The sequence below is a fragment of the Hyperoodon ampullatus genome (assembly GCF_949752795.1).
Source record: "Hyperoodon ampullatus genome assembly, chromosome: 7".
In the NCBI taxonomy this organism is placed as follows: domain Eukaryota; kingdom Metazoa; phylum Chordata; class Mammalia; order Artiodactyla; family Ziphiidae; genus Hyperoodon; species Hyperoodon ampullatus.
The window spans coordinates 50,171,245-50,195,848 of NC_136920.1; the positions used below are offsets into that span (position 1 = coordinate 50,171,245).

The 24,604-nt window shown below is 38.9% G+C and overlaps 2 protein-coding genes across 6 annotated transcripts in view; one reads left to right on the forward strand and one right to left on the reverse strand.

The window, feature by feature from the left end:
* The window catches only part of CCDC90B (coiled-coil domain containing 90B), a gene marked incomplete at its 3' end in the record, with an annotated part of 51,896 nt that extends 45,964 nt beyond the window's left edge, over nucleotides 1–5,932 (forward strand). For all 4 annotated transcript variants that reach the window (XM_079707380.1, XM_079707379.1, XM_079707381.1 and 1 more), the window contains one exon: nucleotides 5,877–5,932. In XM_079707380.1, coding sequence (XP_079563506.1) covers nucleotides 5,877–5,932 — 56 coding nt within the window. The remainder of the gene's footprint in view (nucleotides 1–5,876) is intronic.
* Nucleotides 1,112–24,604, reverse strand: part of ANKRD42 (ankyrin repeat domain 42) — a gene marked incomplete at its 5' end in the record, with an annotated part of 71,057 nt that continues 47,564 nt past the window's right edge. The window contains 3 exons of one of the 2 annotated variants that reach the window (XM_079707377.1): nucleotides 1,112–4,668; nucleotides 14,890–14,972; nucleotides 21,554–21,695. In XM_079707377.1, coding sequence (XP_079563503.1) covers nucleotides 4,647–4,668; nucleotides 14,890–14,972; nucleotides 21,554–21,695 — 247 coding nt within the window. In that variant the 3' untranslated portion in view covers nucleotides 1,112–4,646. Of the gene's footprint in view, nucleotides 4,669–14,839; nucleotides 14,973–21,553; nucleotides 21,696–24,604 lie in introns of those variants that run through there. The other variant, XM_079707378.1, reaches the window with a different exon arrangement.

A 24,604-nucleotide genomic window follows, 5' to 3' on the forward strand; every position in this document is an offset into this window, starting at 1 on the left:
TCTCTTTTTGAATTATTGTCTTCTCAGGGTATATGCCCAGTACTGGGATTGCTGGGTTGTATGGTAGTTCTATTTTTAGTTTTTTAAGGAACCTCCATACTGTTTTCCATAGTGGTTATATCAATTTACATTCCCACCAACAGTGTAGGAGGGTTCCCTTTTCACCACTCCCTTTCCAGCATTTATTGTTTCTAACTTTTTTGATACTGGCCATTCTGACTGGCATGAGGTGATATACCTCACTGTAGTTTTGATTTTCATTTCTCTAATAATTAGTGATGTTGAGCATCTTTTCATGTGCTTCTTGGCCATCTGTATGTCTTCCTTGGTGAAATGTCTGTTTAGGTCTTCCGCCCATTCTTTAACTGGATTGTTTGGTTTTTTTGATATTGAGCTCCATGAGCTGTTGGTATAGTTTGGAGATTATTCCTTGGTCTGTTGTTTCATTTGCAAATATTTTCTCCCATTCTGAGGGTTGTCTTTTGGTCTTGTTTATGGTTTCCTTTGCTGTGCAAAAGCTTTTAAGTTTAATTAAGTCCCATTTGTTTGTGTTTATTTCTGTTACTCTAGGAGGTGGGTCAAAAAAGATCTTGCTGTGGTTTATGTCAAAGAGTGTTTTTCCTATCTTTTCCTCTAAAAGTTTTATAGTGTCTGGTCTTACATTTAAGTCTTTAATCCATTTTGAGTTTATTTTTGTGTACGGTGTTAGGTAATGTTCTAATTTAATTCTTTTACATGTAGCTGTCCAGTTTTCCCAGCACCACTTATTGAAGAGGCTGTCTTTTCTCCACTGTATGTTCTTGCCTCCTTTGTCGTAAATTAGGTGCCCATATGTGCATGGGTTTATCTCTGGGCATTCTATCCTGGACCATTGATCTATATTTCTGTTTTTGTGCCAGTACCACACTGTCTTGATTACTGTAGCTTTGTGGTATAGTTTGAAGTCAGGGAGCCTGAGTCCTCCAACTCCGTTTTTCTTTCTAAAGATAGCTTTGGCTATTCGGTTTTTTTTTGGTTCTAATTTTGTGAAGAATGCCATTGGTAGTTTGATAGGGATTGCACTGAATCTGTAGATTGCTTTGGGTAGTATAGTCATTTTCACAATATTGATTCTTCCAATCAGAGAACATGGTATATTTCTCCATCTGTTTATGTCATCTTTGATTTCTTTCATCAGTGTTTTATAGTTTTCTGAGTACAAGTCTTTCACCTCCTTAGGAAGAATTTATTCCTAGGTATTTTATTCTTTTTGTTGCAATGGTAAATGAGAGTGTTTCCTTAATTTCTCTTTCTGATTTTTTGTTGGTGGTGTATAGGAATGCCAGAGATTTCTGTGCATTTTGTATCCTGCAACCTTACCAAATTCATTGATTAGTTCTAGTAGTTTTCTGGTGGCATCTTTAGGATTTTCTATGTATAGTATCATGTCATCTGCAAACAGTGATAATTTTACTTCTTCTTTTCCAATTTGTATTCCTTTTATTTCTTTTTCTTCTCTGATTGCCATGGCTAGGACTTCCAAAACTGTGTTGAATAAGAGTGGCGAGAGTGGACATCCTTGTCTTGTTCCTGATCTTAGAGGAAATGCTTTCAGTTTTTCAGCATTGAGTATGATGCTTGCTGTAGGTTTGTCATATATGGCCTTTATTATGCTGAGGTAGGTTCCCTCTATGCCCATTTTCTGGAGAGTTTTTATCATAAATGGATGTTGAATTTTGTCAAAAGCTTTTTCTGCATCTATTGAGATGATCGTATGGTTTTTATTCCTTAATTTGTTATCATGGTATATCACATTGATTTGCGTATATTGAAGAATCCTTGCATCCCTGGGATAAATCTCACTTGATCATGGTGTATGACCCTTTTAATGTGCTGTTGGATTCTGTTCGTTAGTATTTTGTTCAGGATTTTTGCATGTATGTTCATCAGTGATATTGGTCTGCAATTTTTTTTGTGATATCTTTTTCTGGTTTTGGTATCAGGGTGATGGTGGCTTCATAGAATGAATTTGGGAGTGTTTCTCCCTCTGCTGTTTTTTGGAAGAGTTTGAGAAGGATTGGTGTTAACTCTTCTCAAAATGTTTGATAGAATTCACCTGTGAAGCTATCTGGTCCTGGACTTCTGTGTGTTGGAAGATTTTTAATTACAGTTTCAATTTCGTTACTTGTGATACGTCTGTTTATATTTTCTAATTCTTCCTGGTTCAGTGTTGTAAAATTGTACCTTTCCAAGAATTTTTCCATTTCTTCATGGTTGTCCATTTTATTGGCATATAGTTGTTTGTAGTAGTCTCTTATAATCCTTTGTATTTCTGCAGTGTCCATTGTGATTTCTCCTTTTTCATTTCTAATTTTATTGATTTGCATCCTCTCCCTTTTTATTTTGATGAGTGTGGCAAGGGTTTATCAATTTTATCTTCTCAAAGAACCATCTTTTAGTTTTATTGATCTTTGCTATTGTTTTCTTTGTTTCTATTTCATTTCTTTCTGCTTTGATCTTTATGATTTCTTTCCTTCTACTGAATTTGGGTTTTCTTTGGTCATCTTTCTCTAGTTGTTTTAAGTATAGGGTTAGATTGTTTGAGATTTTTGTTTCTTGAGGTGAGATTGAATTGCTGTAAACTTCCCTTTTAGAACTGCTTTTGCTGCGTCCCATAGGTTTTGGGTCGTCGTGTTTTCGTTGTCATTTGTTTCTGTATTTTTTTTATTTCTTCTTTGATTTTTTCAGTGATCTCTTGGTTATTTAGTAGTGCACTGTTTAGCCTCCATGTATTTGTGTTTTTCACAGTTTTTTTCCTCTTAATTGATTTCTAATCTCACAGCATTGTGGTCAGAAAAGATGCTTGAATTTTCCGAGGCTTGATTTGCAACCCAAGATGTGATCTATTCTGGAGAATGTTCCATGTGCACCTGAGGAGAAAGTGTATTTTGCCACTTTTGGGTGGAATGTTCTATAAATATCAATTAGATCTATCTAGTCTATTGTGTCATTTAAAGCTTGTGTTTATTTATTTTCTGTTTGGATGATCTGTCCTTTGGTGTAAGTGGGGTGTTAAAGTCTCCTACTATTATTGTTACTGTCGATTTCTCCTTTCATGGTTGTTAGCATTTGCCTTATGTATTGAGGTACTCCTATGTTGGGTGCATAAACATTTATAATTGTTATATCTTCTCTTGGACTGATCCTTTGATCATTATGTAGTGTCCCTCCTTATCTCTTGTAACAGTCTTTATTTTAAAGTCTGTTTTATCTGATATAAGTATTGGTACTCCGGCTTTCTTTTGATTTCCTTTTGCGTGGAATGTCTTTTTCCATCCCTTCACTTTCAGTCTGTATGTGTTCCTAGGTCTGAAGTGGGTCTCCTGTAGTGAGCATATATATGGGTCCTGTTTTTGTATCCATTCAGCCAGTCTGTCTTTTGTTGGAGCACTTAATCCATTTACATTCAAAGTTATTATTGATATGTATGTTCGTATTATCATTTTCTTAATTGTTTTGGGTTTGTTTTTGTGGGTCTTTTTCTTGTCTTGTGTTTCCCACTTAGAGAAGTTTCTTTAGCATTTGGTGTTACTGAATTCTCTTAGCTTTTGTTTCTCTGAAAAGCTTTTGACTTCTCCATCAAATCTGAATGAGATCCTTGCTGGGTACAGTAATCTTGGTTGTAGATTTTTCTCTTTCATCACCTTTAAGTATATCCTGCCACTGCCTTCTTGCCTGCAGAGTTTCCACTGAAAAATCAGCTGGTAACCTTATGGGGATTCCTTTGTATGTTATTTTTTGTTTTTCCCTCGCTGCTTTTAATATTTTTCCTTTGAATTTAATTTTTGTTAGTTTGATTAATATGTGTCTTGGTGTGTTTTTCCTAGGGTTTATCCTGTATAGGACTCTCTGTGCTTCCTGGACTTGGGTGACAATTTCCTTTCCCACATTAGGGAAGTTTTCCACTATAATCTCCTCACATTATTTTCTCAGACCCTTTCTTTTTCTCTTCTTCTGGGACCCCTGTAATTCAAATGTTGGTGCGTTTAGTATTGTCCCAGAGGTCTCTGAGATTGTCTTCAATTCTTTTCATTCTTTTTTCTTCATTCTGCTCCTCAGCAGTTATTTCCACCATTCTGTCTTCCAACTCACTTATTTGTTCTTCTGCCTCCATTCTGTTATTGATTCCTTCTAGTGTATTTTTCATTTCAGTTATTGTGTTGTTCATCTCTGTTTGTTCTTTAGTTCTTCTAGATCTTTGTTAAACATTTCTTGTATTTTCTCAATCCATGCTTCTGTTTCTGAGATTCTGGATCATCTTTAATATCATTACTCTGAATTCTTTTTCAGATTGATTGCCTATTTCCTCTTCGTTTATTTGGTCCTGTAGGTTTTTACCTTGCTCCTTCATCTGTGACATATTTTTTTGCCATCTCATTTTTTTTTTCTTTTATGAGTGGGATTGTGTTCCTGTTTTACTGGTTGTTTGTCCTGAGGCTTCCAACACGAGTTTGTAGGCTATTGGGTAGAGCTGGGTCTTGGTGCTGAGATGAGGAACTCTGTGAGACCTCACTCCAATGAATATTCCCTGAGGTCTGAGGTTCTCTGTTAGTCCAGTGGTTTGGACTTGGAGCTCCCACCACAGGAGCTTCCTCCTAACCCCGGGTTCACAAATCAAGATCCTGTAAGCTGCATCGGGTGGCCAAAAAAAAAGAACAATAACAAAGTAAAAAATAAAATTAGACTAGGAAACTAACAGATATGTTACAAATAATGTAAAAATAAAAATATAGATGAATCAACAACCGGAAGGGACATCAGTACCACAATAGTAAAAACGAGGAGGAGGGGGGAAAAAAGATGGGGGAGGAGGGCGTTGGCTGTGGAGAGCGGGACCTAAGCAAGGGTGAGGTTTGGGCAGTGGGCAGGGCCAATGCTCAGGACCCACAGGGCTGGAAAAGGCCCCGGGGGCTCTGGGGCATAGGGCTTAGGCTCAAGGAACAGAAGGGACCCAGGTGTGCCCCCAACCCCTCGTTTCAGAGGGCAGGGGACCTCACCTTGGAGCCCAGCAGGCTTCCTGGGCTGGAGTGGGCAGGGCAAATGCCCTCCTCTCCTCTCCTGCTCTTCCAGTCTGGGGTCTGGGAGAGCCCCTCCTGCCTGCCACTCCTGATCTCCCCAGCCTCCCTCCTATGCCCCCAGTACAAATGCAGCTATGGAGGGGGGGAAGGGGGAGCCTTGGAGGGCAGGGGACTGGCATGGGAGCTCAGCAGGCATGAAATCATTTTTAAATGTACTGAAAAGTCAATTAAAATTTTCTTATGGATGATATGGATGTCTATTTTACTGGCTTAACTATGTAATTTTTTAGTACATGTAAGAAAGGTGGTTTTTCACTTATAAATTATTTCTAAAATTAGAGTTTGTAATTATTTAAAGTAGTCATTGTTAATAATGCTAATGTTAATAATGACTTTAAACACTTTATAGATTCTAACTGACATAATGTACACTTTTAAATTACTGTCATCCTTATTCTGGTTTAAAATACAGGAAGCTTTTAAGAAGAATTGATATTAATCTAGCCCTAATGGATATCCTTTATCCTTAGCTTAATTTTCTAGGGAATTAAAAACCTAAAGTAGAAAATTGGTTGGATTGGGAATTCCTTGGTGGTCCAGTGGTTAAGACTCCATGCTTCCAATGCAGGAGGCGTGGGTTTGATCCCTTGATGGGAAACTAAGATCCCACATGCCACGCAATGCAGGCAAAGAAAAAAAGAAAATTGGTTGGATTTCCTGATTTTTCTTTCAATTTAAATTGAAGATGACATTATTCTCTTTGTCTCTGCAAGATAATCACAAATGCATTACCTATAACATGTTTTCTTCTTTTCACAGCCTCAGTGTTTACTTGCCTGGCAATAGCATTGGGATTTTATAGACTCTGGAAATAACAGTGAAACTACTATATTATGCTCCTACTCCTGCTGCTGTTGACTTCTTAGAACAAACACTGTGCCAGGATGGATTTACTCTGAACATTGAAAGTTGCAGTAGGAACTTAATACAAGATTATTTAAAGTACATATGGACTAAAGGAAATGTTTTAGAATGGGAAGGTGTATTTTGTCTTTGTTTTTTATATATGTCTTTATTTCATTATGTTGAAAGGATGCCATTCAAAACCTGATTGATTTGAGATAGACAGGCATTTTGTCTTTATCCTTTTGATAGCTCATAGAAACTGAACCAGAGTTTTCTTGTTTGCTTGAACAACTGTAAATCATACAGGATTTCTTTGTTGCAAATTTGTTTAGTTATAAATAAGGAATCTAAAGTATAGAGCAGTCAAAAGACTGACCTTGTATGGTCCAGCGAGTGAGAATCAGAGGCTCTCCAACTAAGTTTTTTTCAAAGAGCTAACAGCTGGCTTGTTTTCAAAACAAAACTTTCTGTATTTTGATTCAAAATATCTCAGAATCCTCTTGCCTAAGAAAATTCTTGGCACACTGTAGATATATTTGTTTTGGATTCGTAAATAAAGACCATATAGGTTCCATTGTAATAATCTCTACAGTACATTTGCTCACTCAGTAAATAAGAATGCCTGCTACGGGCCAGACAACATGCTGGTACCCATGTGCACAGAGCTGAACATGGCTTCCTTATCATGGAACTGACAATCTTAGTTGGAGAAGACAGACAGTAAACAGGTAAATTATTCATTTGTTACGATTTAAAATATGCTAGAATATTGAGAGGAAGTATTTCTTTCCTCCATGTGAAGGAAGCTCCAATAGCATAACATTGTAATCACTCTTCCTTCAACCACCCTGCCCTAGGTGATTAAGTAAGGTGAAAGGAGAAACAAGGCCCAAGTAGCCCAGCCACTTCTCCCCATTCTTGTTTGGGACCAGCCTGTCTACAGAAGGGCATTCATTCTGTTCTGCTCCTGTAGGATCAAGTTCACCTCTGCAGGGTGAGGCCTGCTCTAGTACAATGATACTTGGGACAAGGTAAGTCTGTCCGATTCAGGGGTCAGTGATAAGTTTACTGGACTGAAGATATTAACCACATTCTCCAATATCAGTTTTATCAGTAAATAAAGGTATTATTTAGGTCCTTATATCAGTTCATTTTTTTGAGTTTATTTTTGTATATGGGGTTAGAGAATGTTCTCATTTCATTCTTTTACATGTAGCTGTCCAGTTTTCCCAGCACCACTTATTGAAGAGATTGTCTTTTCTCCATGGTATATTCTTGCCTCCTTTGCTGAAGATTAATTGGCCATACATGTGTGTGTTTCTCAGCTCTCTATTCTGTCCCATTGATCCAGATGTCTGTTTTTGTGCTAATACAACACTGTATTGATTACTGTAGCTTTGTAGTATTGTCTGAAGTCTGGGAGGGTTATGCCTCTAGCTTTGTTCTTTTTCCTCAGAATTGCTTTCACAATTCTGGGTCTTTTGTGGTTCCATATAAATTTTAGGATTATTTGTTCTAGTTGTGAAAAATGTCATGGGTTGTGGTCAGAAAAGATGCTTGAAATAATTTCTATTCTGAAATTTGTTGAGGCTTGTTTTGTGTCCTAGTATGTGGTCTATCCTAGAGAATGTCCCATGTGCACTTGAAAAGAATGTGTATACTGGTTTTGGGGGGGTGTTATGTCCTGAAGATATCAATTAAGTCTAACTGTTCTATCGTGCCATTTAGGATCTCTGTTGCCATATCAATTTTCTGTCTGGAAGATCTGTGTCCATTGATGACACTGCAGTGTTAAAGTCTCCTACTCTTATTGTATTACTGTCAATTTCTCCCTTTATGTTTGGTAGCATTTGTTTTATGTATTTAGGTGCTCCTATATTGAGTGCATATATGTTAATGAGTGTACTACCCTCTTCTTGTATTGATCCTTTTATCATTATACAGTGTCCTTCATTATCTTTCTTTATGGCCTTTGTTTTTTAAAGTCTATTTTGTCTTATATGAGTATTACTACCCCCCCTTTCTTGTCATTTCCATTTGCATGAAATATCTTTTTCCATCCCCTCATTTTCAATCTATGTGTGTCCTTCACCCTAAAGTGTGTCTCCTGTAGGCAGTATATTGTAGGTTCTTGTTTTATTATCCAATCTGCCATTCTGTGATTTTTGATCAGAGCATTTAGTGCATTGACATTTAAAGTAATTATTGATAAGTATATATTTATTGCCATTTTAAACCTTGTTTTCCAGTTGATTTTGTATTTCTTCTTTGTTCCTTTCTTCTTATGTTTCCTTTTGTGATTTGATAGTTTTCTTTTTTATTATGCCTGAGTTCCTTTTGGGTTTTGGGGAATCTATTGTTTGTTTTTTTGATTTGTGGTTACTCTGGTTTTCAACTATGTTAAACTGTCACTGTATCTACTTGCTTTAGACTGGTAGTTATATGAGCTCAAACACATTCTAAAAGATCTACATTTCTTACTCCCCTTCCCTACATTTTGTGATTTTCATGTCCTATTTTACATCTTCATGTTTATCCTTTTCTGTTCAATCATTTTCACGAATTTTTTGGATTGTTTAACTGTGTACTGTCTTATTTAAATGATCTTCAATCCTTTTATATATTTACCTTTTCTATTGTGATTTTTCCCTTTCCTATAGATTGTTGCTTCTTTTCAATTTAGAGAAGAGCTTTCAATATTTAAGATAGGTTTAGTATTGCTGTTTACTCTCTTAGTTTTTGCTTGTCTGAGAAATTCTTTTTGTCTCCTTCTATTCTAAATGATAATCTTGCTGGGTAGAATATCCTAGGTTGCAGGTTTTTCCCTTCCAGGACTTTGAATATATCTTGCCATTTCCTTCTGGCCAGGAAAGTTTCTGTAGAGAAATCAGCTGATAGCCTTATGGGGTTCCCTTATAACTGTTTTTCTCTTGCTGCCTTTAGAATCCTAACTTTTACCACTTTAATTATGATATATCTTGGAGTAGGTCTGTTTGAGTTCATCTTGTTTGGAACCCTCTGTGCTTCCTGGACCTGGATATCTAATACCTTCTTTAGGTTTGGGAACTTTTCAGCCATAATTTATTCGAATACATTTTTAATCCCCTTTTCTCTTTCTTCTTCTTCTGGGAACCCTATTAGACGTAGTAGATTGGTGTGCTTTATATTATCCCATAGATAGCATATGTTCTGTCTGCTGTTTTGACTGGGTGATCTCCATTATTCTATCTTCCAGATCACTTATTTGTTCTTCTGCATTATTTACTTTGCTGTTTATTGCCTTTAGATTCGGTTTTCATCTCGGCAATTGAGTTGTCTAATTTTGATTGGCTCCTCTTTACAGTTTCTAGTTCCTTGTACAGTGATCTACATTTCTATCAATAGCATTTCTTAATTCCTTCAGCATTTTTATTACCTCCTTTTTGAACTCAGGGTCTGGTAGACTGTAGAGGTTTGTTTCACTGTTTGTCCTTTCAGGGGATTTCTCTTGTTCTTTTAATTGGGAGTAATTCCTTTGCTTCTTTTTTCTTATATTTCTCTGACTACGAATTTAGGAGAAGCAGTTATCTACTGTGGTCTGGAAGGGCTGTTTTTATGTGGGGGCATCCCAGTGTAGCCTGCCTGAGTCCAACATCTTTGGCGCAAGGGCTGTTTTTCGTATTGATGCTTGCCACATCTTTCCTGTGTGTGTGCTGGCCATTATCCCCTTGATAGGGGAGTGTGATTAGTGTCAGAGCCCACACTGGATGTTGAGCAAGGCCTCCTCTTTGCTCTGTGGGTGTCACAGCCCTGTCAGGGGCAGGGTCTGCTCCCCAGTTGTTGTAGTGCAAATCCCCGGATCTGGTTCCAAGCTGTGGTGTGAAGTAGGCAGGACTGGAGTGCTCCCTCTGGGAGAGGAGCCACTGCATGTTCCTCCCCAGGAGCTGCCTGCCAAGACGTGGGATTCTGTGATGCCACCTGCCACCCGGTGTGTGCACCCACAAAGATCAGTGTTGCTGGCACTGCCCTTTGGGCCCACCTCCTCTTGGGGGCCCTGGTACTAAGTTCAGAGCATACTCACTCACCAAGCCACCACCGCATAAACCCACTGGAGCTGCATCCCCTGAACCCTCAGACAGTCGGCCCACAGCGCCCTCAGGCACACGTGTGCGGGCCCAGTGAAAAGTCCACCAGAGCAGGAACCTGCCAAAGCTGCATCCCAGCAACCACAGTGGGATGGCCAGCTATCAGTTCAGCTTTCAGCCCCACCTCCACAAGCACATGCCCCCAGTTATGGTCCGGACCATGCTCCAGACCCTTTGGTCTGTCTCCATGTGACCAAACCGAGTCCTCTCCTCAGGTCTGTCTGCTGAAGCCCGAGTTTCAGCACCCAGTCACTCTGCACACCAGCAGGCGCACATCTTGGGCTGGGAAGTGTGGTGACGTGGTCAGGACCTTCTGCATTGGTCTCTCCGTACCCTGCAGTGCCTCAAGCCAACTCCCATACCCTCCTCTTCAGCCTCTGAAGCTCCCTATCTATCTGTCCTGGCACACCTCCCAGCTGGTGAAGGAGTTTCCCAGGGTGAGGTTAGCATTCTTCCTTCACAGCTCCCTCCCAGGGGTGCAGGTCCCATCCCAATTCCTCCTCTTCTCCCTTTTCCCTTCATCCTACCCAGTTACATGGGGATCCTTCTTGAAGCTTTGGTTGTATGAGATCTGAAAGCATTCAGTGGGTGTTCTGTGAGAACTATTCCACTTGTGGATGGATTTCTTGATGTACTTGTGGGAGGAGGTGAGCTCCACATCTCTCTACTTATAAAGGGGAAAAAAATGAGGCAGTGGAAAGCACTATGGTCATCACCAACACTAAAATTAGTGATTGTCATTTTGTAGAATAGCTACATTGACTATGTATATAACAGTGAATATACTAAATGATATATATCAACTCACCTATTTTTCACCACAGTCCTCTTAGGTAGGTGGTATTATCCTCATTTTACAGCTAAAGAAACCAGGTAAGTGAAGTTAAGGTCACACAGTTGTAACTTCACACAGGTGAAGTTGCCAAGATCACACAGCAGATAAGTCACAAGACTTTAACTCAAGATTTTATGCTCTTACTCAATAGTAAGAGTAATGTCCAAGTTGAGTTCTCTGAGAACTCACTGTAGTTGTGATTTGCATTTTGCTAATACTTAGCAATGCTCTTGCTAAGTCCAGGCTCTTCTTTCCATGTGTCCTGGCTCCTTTTTGTCTTATGCTCCATCACCCCTGGTAGTGCTCTCATTTGCAAAGTTCAGTGACTCACTACCACCCCACATTCCAGAAGAAGAAAGGGAAAGGTGTGGGAAAGCCCTTTCCCTTTAGGGACATGACCCCTAAGGTTTTACACACCATTTTCGCTCACACTCTATTGGCCATACTTGGTATCTTAGCTGCAAAAGAAGACTGGGAAGTCAGTCCTTATCCTGAGCAGCCACAAGCCCAGGTAAACCCTAATACTATAGAAAAAGGGGAGAAGAGGTATTGGGAGACATCCAGGGAACCTCTGCCACAAGGGTGCATGCTTCTATTACAACACTCTTCTGGTATTTCCTACCTCACTTGTACAGAGACTGGAGATGTGGCCTTGAGAAAACAGGAGGAAGTGTAACAAACTACTTCCAGGGTTGGGATTACTTTAGAGTCATCAGGCTAGAAGGAAAAAGTAAGGCTGTGTGTAGTCCCAGAAGGTAAGAGAAATGTTGGCTTTGGGAATTCCAGAATGCAGACTCTGAAATTCCCCTCCTAAGGTTAGAATCCCAGCTCTACATTGCTGTGTGACTCTGGGTGACTTTCTTAATCTCCATGTATGAAATGCTGTACCTCTCTTCATACAGCTGTGGTGAGAATTAAGCAGTAATACATGTAAAGGACTTGATACAGATCACACACATAGTAACTGCCCAATAAATGTTGACAGCTGTTTTTACTACAGATTGAAAGCCTATTGGAAACCACAGAGAAACTTAACAATAATGACTATAAAGGTTATGAAAAGGATAGGTAAGCCATTTTTGAACACTTGCTTACAGGCCTTTGACCAGGCTGAACTGGTCTTAGCAATCAAATGCACTCGTGTCAGGGCAAACTGGTCCTGATGATACTGGGCCAAAATGGCCTGTCCATATAAGGTACTTGCCAGGGCCTAGAGATGGGCAGTCTGGGGTATGGTGGGAAGTGAAGCAAGTTCAAAGCCAGCAATCAGATCTTCAAAGGGAGGCAGAAACTAGACAAGTGCCCCAAGAGAGTCACACGTCTTTGCTAGCTCAAGGAAGAAAAGGGTGGGGTGGGAAAAGTGAGGGAATTGAAGTCAGAACTGAAATGAAATGCCATGGTGGTTTTTTGGTCAGCAAAGTCAAGGGAAAAGAGAAAAAAGAGAAAGAATAATAAAGCCACATATTTTTCATCCTGTCCAGTCAACCTCGTCTCTGTTAGTCCTTTTTTTTTTTTTTTTTTTGTGGTACGCGGGCCTCTCACTGTTGTGGCCTCTCCCATTGCGGAGCACAGGCTCCAGACGCGCAGGCTCAGTGGCCATGGCTCACAGGCCCAGCCGCTCCACAGCATGTGGGATCCTCCCGGACCAGGGCACGAACCCGTGTCCCCTGCATCGGCAGGTGGACTCTCAACCACTGCGCCACCAGGGAAGCCCTGTTATTCCTTTCTTATAAGGCTTGCAAGACAAAACAATGGTTGAATTCTAAAGCAGATTATTTAAATGTATATTTTTGGCAAACATGCGTTACGGTTTTTTTTCTTTTTATGAGAGCTGATTTTCATTTTATGTAAACTTCCCTGGAGATATTTGGTTGTTATTGTAAAAAGTCCTTTTCTAAAACTTACTTGTCTTTTTCTCCTAAGTTCAGATGCTTTTTAAAACTCAAGTCATTTGACATACACATGGCCAATAGGCACATGAAAAGATGCTCAACATTGCTAATCATTAGAGAAATGCAAATCAACACTGCAATGAGGTACCACCTCACACTGGTCAGAATGGCAACATTTGTAGTGAGGTGGATGGACCTAGAGACTGTCATAGAGTAAAGTAAGTCAGAAAGAGAAAAACAAATAGCCATATGCTAACACATATATATGGAATCTAAAAAAAAAAAAAAATGGTCATGAAGAACCTAGGGGCAGGATGGGAATAAAGACGCAGACCTACTAGAGAAGGGACTTGAGGACACGGGGAGGAGGAAGGGTAAGCTGTGACAAAGTGAGAGAGTGGCATGGACATATAAACACTACCAAACATAAAATAGATAGCTAGTGGGAAGCAGCCACATAGCACAGGGAGATCAGCTTGGTGCTTTGTGACCACCTAGAGGGGTGGGATAGGGAGGGGGGGAGTGAGACCCAAGAGGGAGGAGATATGGGGATGTATGTATATGTATAGCTGATTCACTTTGTTATACAGCAGAAACTAACACAACACTCACTGTAAAGCAATTATACTCCAATAAAGATGTTAAAAAAATGTAAGCACAATTAAAAAAAACCTACAAATAACAAATGCTGAGAGGGTCTGGAGCAAAGTGAACTGTCCTAAACTGTTAGTTGGAATGTAAATTGGTGCAGCCACTGTGGAAAACAGTATGGAGGTGCCTTCAAAAAACTACAAATAGAGCTACCATATGATCCAACAGTCCCACCTCCTGGGTATATTCCCAGACAAAACTATAATTCAAAAAGATACACGTACCCCTATGTTCATAGCACTATTCACGATAGCCAAGACATGGAAACAACCTAAGTGTCCATCAAGAACTGAATGGATAGGGCTTCCCTGGTGGCGCAGTGGTTGGGAGTCTGCCTGCAGATGCAGGGGATGCGGGTTTGTGCCCCGGTCCGGGAGGATCCCACATGACGCGTAGCGGCTAGGCCCGTGGGCCATGGCCGCTGAGCCTGCGCATCCGGAGCCTGTGCTCTGCAACGGGAGAGGCCACAACAGTGAGAGGCCCGCGTACCATAAAAAAAAAAAAAAGAAAAAACAATTGAATGGATAAAGAAGATGCGGTATAGATACACAATGGAATACTACTCAGCCATAAAAAAAGAATGAAATGATGCCATTTGCAGCAACATTTACTTCATACTAAATGAAGTAAATCAGAGAAAGACAGATATATGATACCACTTATATTTGGAATCTAAAACATGACACAAATGAACTTATCTACCAAGCAGATACAGACTCACTAACACAGAACAAACTTGTGGTTGCCAAAGGAGGAGAGAAGTGGAGGAGGGATGGATTGGGAGTTTGAGATTAGCAGATGCAAACTATTAAATATAGACTGGATAAACAAATAAGATACTAGTGTATAGCAAAGGGAACTATATTCAATATCCTGTGATAAACCATAATGGAAAAGAATGTGTGTGTGTGTATAGCTGAATCACTTTGTTGTACAGCAGAAATTAACATTATATATCTATACGTCAATAAAATAAATTTTTTTTAAAAAATCAAGTCATTTGAAAAGTTGGAAGAAAAGCTATACCTACACTAGTAAAATGGTACTCTCTAGAGAAAGTAAAAGAAATATAAATCTATTATGAAGCCATAATAGAACTTCTAATAATCTTTATAACTAGACCTTTTGATTACTGTTGTTCTCTTATATTGTAAAGTTTATGTCAATACTTGCAAAATTAACTACTCATAAATCTAGAGTTTTGACTTGCCTACATAAATATATAAAAAGTATATTGGGAGGGGGAATACAACTGAGTCCATATAATTTTAATCCCTTTGACATTATACACTTCTGCCTTCAGAACTGGAATAACAGCATGTCAGAGTAATTCTGAAAAGAATTTATAGATTTACATTTATATCAATTTAAAAATAAAAGAAAAATCAAGCAAGTTTATTTAAAGTTATTTCATTGATTAGTACCTTTTCACAAAAACTCCCCCAGAAGACACCTTTTTCTTCACTCGCCTCTTCTCTTTGCTTGACTCACAGGAAGGGTCATCTTCCTACAAAGGAAAAGAGAGCCAAATAAGATTTCTATGCTAGCCACATTTTTGTCTTTCTACGTTACTGTTCCAAAAGAAAAAATTTAACCATGACAACATTTTCAACTCTGGTTTATATTTCTTTTCTTTTAGACTTTTGTGTAAATACTTATATCAGAAGTACCAGTTCATATTGTGCTGATTCATCAGACTGGGAGGCACCTTGAGAAATCATCCAGTCCTACCTTTACCTCATACATCCCCCACACAGAACAACACCTTGTTGTTTCTGCTTCTATTTTAGACCAACATTTTACAACATATTACTAAACAAAATAACACAAAGCATTTAGCATGGCATCCTCTGGATTCTTTGCAAGCCCCATTCTGTTAGGAATCCCATTTCCTGGATCCTGTATTTCCTTCTCTGTTCACAAAACATCCCTCAACTGCTCGTCTCTTTCACTTTGTCCTGCCACACACTGTTTCTGAATATTTCTCATCCGTTGTGGTACTCTCAGTACCTAGCACAGAAGATTCTTAATAAGTGCTCTGGGAAGGAGTAAGAGAGGACTAGAAACACAGTGGATACTCAGTAGATGTTAGTCATCTTTGAATAATTCTTCTAGTCAGAAAAATGCTCTGTGCCCAGTTGGGCAGGACAGATCTGAATGCAGGAGTTTCAGGAACATCACAAGGCCACATGTCCATCAGGAGAGCCCCTGGCTGGAGGTAGGATTCCCCAAGGTGTTCCCACCTACACCTTTGCTAATAAGGTCAGTCAGCTTAACTCATAGTAGTGTGTGAACATAGAAGCAAACTGCTGTTTTTCCAACACCACCCAGGAAAACAGAACCACACATGTTCCCTCCCCCTTGAGAGGGGAATAAATGGGGAATCTGCTGGCCCTCCCTTATAGTGGCCAGGCACTGGAGGGCATAGGGCAATGTGATGGTCCCTTCTCTTGAAAAAGCTTGCCAACCAGTTTGAAGACCAGTGACAACAAACCTTTTACGGGGCTTAGCATATGGTACCCACTGTATTTCATACTTTACATATATAACAAGGTGAAGTAGGTTGTATTACCAACATTTTATAGATACAAGGACAGAAATCAAAGAGGTTAATCAACTTTTCCCAAGGTCACAAAACTAAGTAAATGGCAGGATTCAAATCCAAATTTTGTCCAACACCAAAGTTGATGTTGTAACCATTCCTCCATCCTGTCTTCCAGCAAAAAATTTGCTCATTCAGTTCCTAAAACTACACTGTATACTGTATATACTGTGCTACAGGTATACAAAAAGGAATGAGATCTGGTTCCCACTCAGGAGTCTGTGGTGGAATAGCAGATATAAAAGGTGCTCAGTTCACTCCCCAGCTTTCAAGAGGTCCTCAAGATCATTAGGGGATGAATGAAAAAATGTCTAGGAAAGAAGAACACTGAGGTAGGGCAGGAGTTTACTAACCTCATTCAACTAGATAGAGAAAGGATATAGAAAATGTAGGAAAAGAGAGGAAGCTACTTGTCAGAGGTAGCCAATTTTCTAGTGCTTAATAGTTACCAGACTTTCAGAAACAGTTAATATTTATTTTCCTTTACTTTTCATATATGCTAACTCCTAAAGGAGTTTAAACAATCCCAAATACTCTATAAATAGTGGTCAAATACCAAAGCATCTACTAACATCAAATATGTAAGTTGTTCTATCAAACCAAGCAAGCCTTACTGTAAACTGGTTCAAAAGAAAATATGTGCTTGGCACTCAACAGGCCTCCAGTAAGTGTTCGTCGAAAGTTCCAAACTTTCAAATTCCAGAAGTTTCTGCATTTGGGGAACATTCTTCACCAAGATTACTCATTTCCTCATCATAAATTATAGCCAGAAACATATTTCTCCCTAATATGTGTTTTCTCCCAAACTCAGGAAAAGAGAACTGCAACACTGAGATATTAAACACATGAATCATGGTGCTTAGGCACCTAAAGCAATTCTAAGTGTAAATTAAACAACCACCCCTGTGTGAAAATGTATATATTTTAAATATTAACCAGTTTCCATCTGAAAGAATTTACAGATTTGTTGAAGAGATTAATAATACTGCGTGAAACTGTTGACAGGTTATGTGTCTACAAATTATTGCCTGGGTATATGGAATTCTTGTTTTTAAAACAATTTCATGCAATCTGATAAGTTTTGGGAAGCATACACAACTAAAAGGAGATAAATCCCACTTTGATTACCAGAACAGTCTCTTATCAGTGTCAAAGCAGTATAACCAATAGAGAGAGAAAAATCACAAACTTCTAGAACTTCCTTAGACTAACAGCTCAGATTGGATAAACTCACTTAAGCCCTCAGATTGCTCCAAGGACTCTTACAGGCTCACAGGCTAGGATGTCAGAGGACAGGGAGAAGCCCAGCAGAGACCATATCAAAGCCCAACCCGGTTCCACATCCTTGTAGGTAGAAAACAAGGGTAAGTTAAACACAGAAGTATTCATAGAATATTACCAGTTCCAGGTTGGCCAGTGATGTGTAGAGCAGTAATTCATACATTTCCATTGCTTTATAATATTCCATTGTATGATTACACCAAAATGTATTTATTCTTACTGTTGATGGAATTTTTCATCTAGTTTGGGGGATATTTATAATAATGCTAATATGAATATTCTTGTTCATATCTTTTGGTGCCCATCTGTGTACATGAAGAGACATGTACTCATTGCACTGGGAAGTGAGTCACAGATGTGTATATGTTCAGCTTTACTCAATATGGCCAAACAATTGTCCAAAGTGATTAAAATCAATTTACACTCCACCAGTGGTGTATAAGAGTTCCACTTGCTCCACATCCCCATCAATACTTGGTAATGTCTGTTTTGTATTGTTTTAATTTTAGCCATTTTGGTGGTATATTGACACCTGTTGGGTGTTAATTTATATTTGTGATAACTAATAATTCTGGTAACACTTCTGAGTACATTTTCATGTTTATTGGCCACTTGGATATCTTCTTTTGTAAAGTGCTTGATCATGTCTTGCCCGTTTTTTTACTGGGTTGTCTGTCTTTTTCATACTGGTTTGTGTAAGTTCTTTGTGCTTTTGGATAGAAGGAAGGAAAATAAGAAGGAAGGAGATATATTTTCATACTCTTTGGCTTGCCTTTTCAATCTATTAATGTTGTCCTTGATAAAGTGAAGTCTTATTTTAATAAAGTTGAATCTATCAATATTTTTTCTACCCCAAGGTCACAAAGATATCCCACTGTGTTATATTTTGGAAGCTTCATCACCTCAACTTTGTATTTAAGACATATCTTGAAATAAATGTTTGAATTACTGTGTATAATTCCAGTATAAGTAACATTTTATCAAATTACTATAAATTTTATATTTAAATTTTCATAAATAAATTCACTTATTTGAAGAGCTAACATCAAAAATTTTAAAGACCGGGCTTCCCTGGTGGCGCAGTGGTTAAGAATCTGCCTGACAATGCAGGGGACACGGGTTCGAGCCCTGGTCTGGGAGGATCCCACATGCCGCGGAGCGACTGGGCCCGTGAGCCACAACTACTGAGCCTGCGCGTCTGGAGCCTGTGCTCCGCAACAAGAGAGGCCACGATAGTGAGTGGCCCCCGCTTGCCACAACTGGAGAAAGCCCTTGCACAGAAACGAAGACCCAACACAGCAAAAATAAATAAATAAAATTAATAAACTCCTACCCCCAACATCTTCTTTAAAAAAAAAATTTAAAGACCAATTTTTCAAACTAAATCTTCTCATAAGCACAGTGAGTGAGCTGGAAAGGCAAGGGCGCTATACTGGCAGTAACAAGTGTCATTAAAAGGGGGTTAGGCAGTTAGGTTCAAATCATGGCTGCCCATCTAACAAGCTGTGTGACTTTACGCGAACTCCTTATTTTCTCTGAGATTTGGTTTCTTATTTGTAAAATGAGGATAATAACATCTGCCAGGTATAAAGTTCCTGGCACTGAGCACAACACATAGCAAGTACTCAGTAACTGTGGATGATGATGATCCTATTAATCAAGGCAAGTTAGATGATCTCACAGAACTTAAATTTTCAGTGCTCTGTGTAAAGTAGCCAATTAAACTATAATACAAATGATGAGGTGACCTCAGAGCAGTACAAAGTGCTTGCTGAAAGGAGGAGAGACCATTTGTGGTCAGGGGCGTTAGGACAAGGTTGATGAACAAGATGGTTCCTAAAGAGGATTTTGAGAGGCAGAGTTGACAGGCTTCAAGGTATATGGACAAAACGAGCAAAGGCTTGAGGGTAGGAAAGTGTGGGGCAAGTTCAGAAAAGGTAGGCGACGTGTAGAATAGAAAACAATAAGGCTGGTGAAGTGGGTTAATGCAGGCTGAGATAATATGTGAAAAAGCACTATAAAAATTTATTATTATCATCAAAACCAGTTATTATAAAAAACCTATTTAAGTGCATTATGTCAGACTATCCTAGGAATTTTTTTTCTGGCTAAAAATTATGCTCTTGCAGATTCTTTTACAGGGGAAAAAGTCATATGCAATCATAGGTCTTTACCAGAAGGTGGCAGGAGACATTTAGTCAGAGCTTCTTAAAGCCTCTATATAAATGAGCACTGAATCAAAAGTTCATTTTATTTATACTTTACATATTTAGACTCCACAATAAACTGATTCCTCCTCCTTTCAGACGCATAGGGCTACACACATTTATCCACTGACTGTTTATACAACTCAAATGTAGAAAATTGAAAGAAAGGAAAAAAGAGAAGGATATGAGGAAGGGAGAATATAATACCGTGAATACTAGTAGACAGAAAATACCTCAGGAGTTCTACACAGTATTTTATCTAATATCAATACCATCCCATGAGGTAGGTGTTATCCTCATTTTAAAGATGAGGAAATTGAGACCCAGAAGCTTTTGCAGAACAGAAAATAAGCAGCTGCCATGAGAGGTCAGTGACATTTGCTCATTTACAAAAACTCGTGTAACCTACAGCAGGACCGCAAAAAACGATGGGCCCAGAGTACAGGGACCTCGAGTCAGCACTCCTGAAAGCTTCACATTGTTGGTAGAGAGCAAGGTCTTAGGAAGGATGTGCTCTATTAGTGTGTGACATCAAACCACCCTGGGAACAGACATTTCTGGGCAAGAAAAGAATAATTTTAAATAGCTAAAAACCAAAAATTTTCTATGTAGACCATCAATCTGCATCGACTCAAAAGGTGTGCAGCTTGGGTGATCTCCAAAAGATCTAGGCAGCTAGCTAGCGAAGAACAATGTATGTTCTTGCCTCTGAGGAGACTAGAATAGGCAGAGTTCCTGCCACAAGGTAGAGAGGGAGCAGATCTGGAGTGTCAGTGGTAGTTTATAAAAGGTGTGTGTCCGCTAGCCAACACCACATGACTGCCCCAGCCAGCCTCTCCATACTAAAGTGTCCCCAGAGGCTAAACGTGGTGTAAGATGGTCACTGCAAAAATGAAGATAATGGATTAATTATGATGATTATTTCTATCTCTTGGAAAATTAAGCACTTGTGAGATACCAAAACCCAGAGAAAGTGAATTTTTATACAGAAATACACACATTTGCAGATGAAAAGAATGTTGTCTAATATGAGACCAAACCATTAACAGCAGCTTCTCTGGAGAGTGGAACTTGGTATGGGGAGAAGCGTCTGCCCTGTTTTTAACATTTTACAACAAGCACATATATTAATATTTTTAAGTGGTTATTAAAGAGACTAATGATTAGTTTGTACAAAATAAAAAGAAGCCAGGAAGTTTTTATTATATATCATATTTGAGGTGATGTAGATATGGAACAAAATTAACTTACCCACAAGGACTGAGGAAAAAAATTCCCTATGGAAGGAAAATATGAAACGTACCTGAATCCCTACACTATGTCACAGGAACTGTCCACAAAGGCCACATCTTCAGAGCAGAGGAGAGTGAGGGTCAAAGTTTCCCTGGTGAGCTTTCTGCCTGCTCTACTGAGACTGGATGGCCTGAAATACAAGCACCATTGGGGGTTTCTTGCTGTCACTTTCATTCTATTTTCTATACTCCACCTGCTTTTCTTCATTTGTTCTTTGTTATCTGTTTCTCATGTCAGTTTCTTTTTAGAGCAGTTTATTTTGAATATTTAGAATTAAAACATACATACTCCATAGCTGTCTCAGAATTCTTATTGATTACTCTGCTTATAAATTTTTTTTCCTTACATGATACAAGAATAAAACTTACTGCACACATATGAACCAGGTTGCTATTCCAACTGATAGGTAGATAGACACATATGTGTGTGTATGTATATATAGTTTTATAGAGTAATGTGTGAGTGTGTGTGTATATATATATGTATGTGTATATGTATATTCCTTTACTCCTTACAACACTCTAGAAAATATAAGTTATTAACTCCAATTTACAAATAAGGCAAAGAGAGGTTAAATGACTTGTCCAAACCAAAAAGGGCTGCAGCCAGGATTCAAACCCAAATACCCCCTCCAAAGCTGGTACTCTTAGCTACTCCTGTATACTACTTCTTGAGAAAGATAAATGTCTTAAGGATACCAACCACAGCCGCAAAGTTGGGAACCTGAGTTTTTTCCAGCATCTCCCTGAGTTGATCCACCTCTGCTCGATACTCATCCAGCTGACATTCTAATTTTTCTCTGCATAGTCGTTCATACTCCAGGTGGCCCTGCAGCTCTTTGATAGTCCTGTCAAAAAAAATTTGGTTTCAATCTCCAATATCAACTAGCAATTATTTTTGGTAATAGTGAAAAGTATCCATACATTATATACATTATATTTAAGGCAAATAAAACAAAGAAAGCATTTTTTCAACAAATATATATTGAGAGTGTACTATGAGCCAGCACTGACCTATACATACTGGAGATAAAAGTCGTGAACAAAACAGGCCAAATCTGCCCTTGTGGGGCCTACCTTGGCAGCAGTAGTGGAAGACAGTAAAGAAAATAAATAAGTAAATATATGTATTTAAATATAAGTAAGTAAATATAAGTATGTTGGAAGGTGATAAATGCTAAGGGAGAAAAAAATAAAGCAAGAAAGTAATAGAAATGTTGAGGAGGGGGTTAATACCCCATACACAATGAGCAGGGAAGGCCTTACTGAGAAGGGGGCTTGTGAGCAAAGTCCCAAAGGAAATAAGAGATAATCAAGTAGACATCTGGGGGACGAGCAACCCAGACAGAGAGAATAGCAAGTGCAAAGGCCCTAAAGCAGAAGAACACCTGGTGAACTCGAAGAAAGAAGCCAATGTGGCTGGAGTAGAGTCAGAGAGGTAAAAGGGAGCCAGAACAAGTAGGGCCTGGTAAGTCGCAACAAGGACTCAGCTTTTACTCTGAGTGAAATGGGAAGCCATTAGAGGATCTCAACAGAGAAACGGCATGCTCTAACTTAAATGTCTTTTGCTTTGTTTAGCTTTGTTTTTTTTAATGATGTAAAATTTACTTTGAGTGAATTACACAAATATCAAGTAAACAATTCAATGAGTTTCCACTAATGCATCCACCATGACTACCAAGATACAAAATACTTCCATCATCTCAGAAAGTTCCCTCATGCCCTTCCCAGGCAACCCCCACTTCGCAGAGGTAACCACACTTCGGAATACCTATCGTGTTAGATTAGTTTTGTCTCTGCTTGTAAATGAAATTTTACATTATATTCATTTGTGTGCCTGGCTTCTTTCAGTCAACAATATGTGAGGTTTATCTGACTTAGGTTTTAACATGATGAGCAGACTGCAGAGGATGGGGGGGGTGGGGGAGGGAGCAGGGACAGGAAGTTGGGAGACAGGAAGTATCAGGAAGATGTTAAAATATACCCAGACAAGCGATGCTAGGACTGCAACCAGGGTTTCTTTCTGCCTTATTGCTGGATGGTGAGGGCATCAGAACTCCCAAGGCATGTTGAGTTGGATGTCAGGTCTGAAGGAGGGCAATCTAAAAGTATACAGTAGTAGCTCTGGTATGGAAGTGAGTGGGGTTGAGGTTGGATATAGGAAAGAAGAACATTAACTGTGGAAACCTAGAATTCAGCAAATGAGAAAAGAAAATCAGCCCCAGGACAGAATAACACAACCACGTTTTGCTGTATTCTGAGTTTCATCTAACCAATCAACAACAAAAAAGGCAAAAGGACATCCCTCAAACTAATACTTATCCAGGTTTCCTTTACAATTAGATATAAGATCAGGAGTTTGTACCCCAAGAATAAATGTCTTCAGATGTACTCAACACAAAGTGAGAAACACATACTAGAGAAGAAGTAAAGCTTACTCAGAGGAAATACTGCAGTCTCAGCTAATAAGAAACTACAATCTGGCAAAAAGGCTAAAGCAATCTTTATTAAAAAAAAATTCTGCTCTAATGACTTACATCAATATAACCATTTCACATTGAAATGTGAACATTAGAATTAAAAGTTCCATTAAAGACTATTATTAAAATTGTAATGACCTTGGATAATAGGTTTGGAGTCATACAGACTCAGACACAAATCCTGTCTCCACCCCCCACCCTTAGTCCTACCTTTGTGACTTCATGCAGAGTTACTTAACTTGTAAGTTCAGTCTTGGTTTCCTAATCCACGTACTGAGATAATAGCTAATGGAGCTGTGAAGACTGCATGAAACAATATATACAAGAGGCTTATACAGTGCCTACCATACAGTAGTGCTCAGAAGTACTACAAGCATCCCTAGCAGTAATACAGTAATATGCCTTGGAAGAGAAGTAAAGGGAACAAAATTTAAAGCTCATTATCTAGGAAATAATTGCTCTACCGTGAAGTACTTTTCTAGACTACAAGGGAGCTAAGAACTTTCGGCTAGGTTCTTAGGCAGAGGCCAATACTAAAAATATTCTACATCTCAAACACTTTAATCAATACAGAGGCAGTCAGGAATTCCCTGGCGGTCCAGTGGTTAGGACTCCACGCTTCCATTGGAGGGGGCACGGGTTCAATCCCTGGTCAAGGAACTAAGATCCCGCATGCTGTGCGATGCAGCCAAAATATACATACCTACATACATACATACATACATATATATATATATATATATATATATATATATATATATAGAGAGAGAGAGAGAGAGAGAGAGAGAGAGAGAGAGAGAGAGAGAGAGAGGCAGGCAGTGGACAGCTACTTATGTGATGTGATTTATGAAATACCAAGAAGGCCCCTGATTAAAAAAAAGAAAATTTCTTTTTGGTCTACCACAACTTCCTAGTGCCTAAAAATCCCATTAAGAGACAGAGTATTTTGGCTTAAGATTTTGTTTTCTGTTCAAACTCCCAAGTACCCATCTTATCAGATTTATATGTTACTCTGAATACATTTACCAGACCTCTTACTGAGATTAAATTCAGAAGAGGGTGAATGCAAGAGAAACAGGAGGTTCTAAGAGTATGAGGGAAAGAGACCCAACCAAAGGAAAGGGCAGGGGAAGCGGAGAATCCATGTGTACTGTTCTTTACAGACCCATGTTTTTTTTTTTTTTTTTTTTTTTTTTTTTTTTTTTTTTTTTTTTTGTGGTATGCGGGCCTCTCACTGTTGTGGCCTCTCCCGTTGCGGAGCACAGGCTCCGGACGCG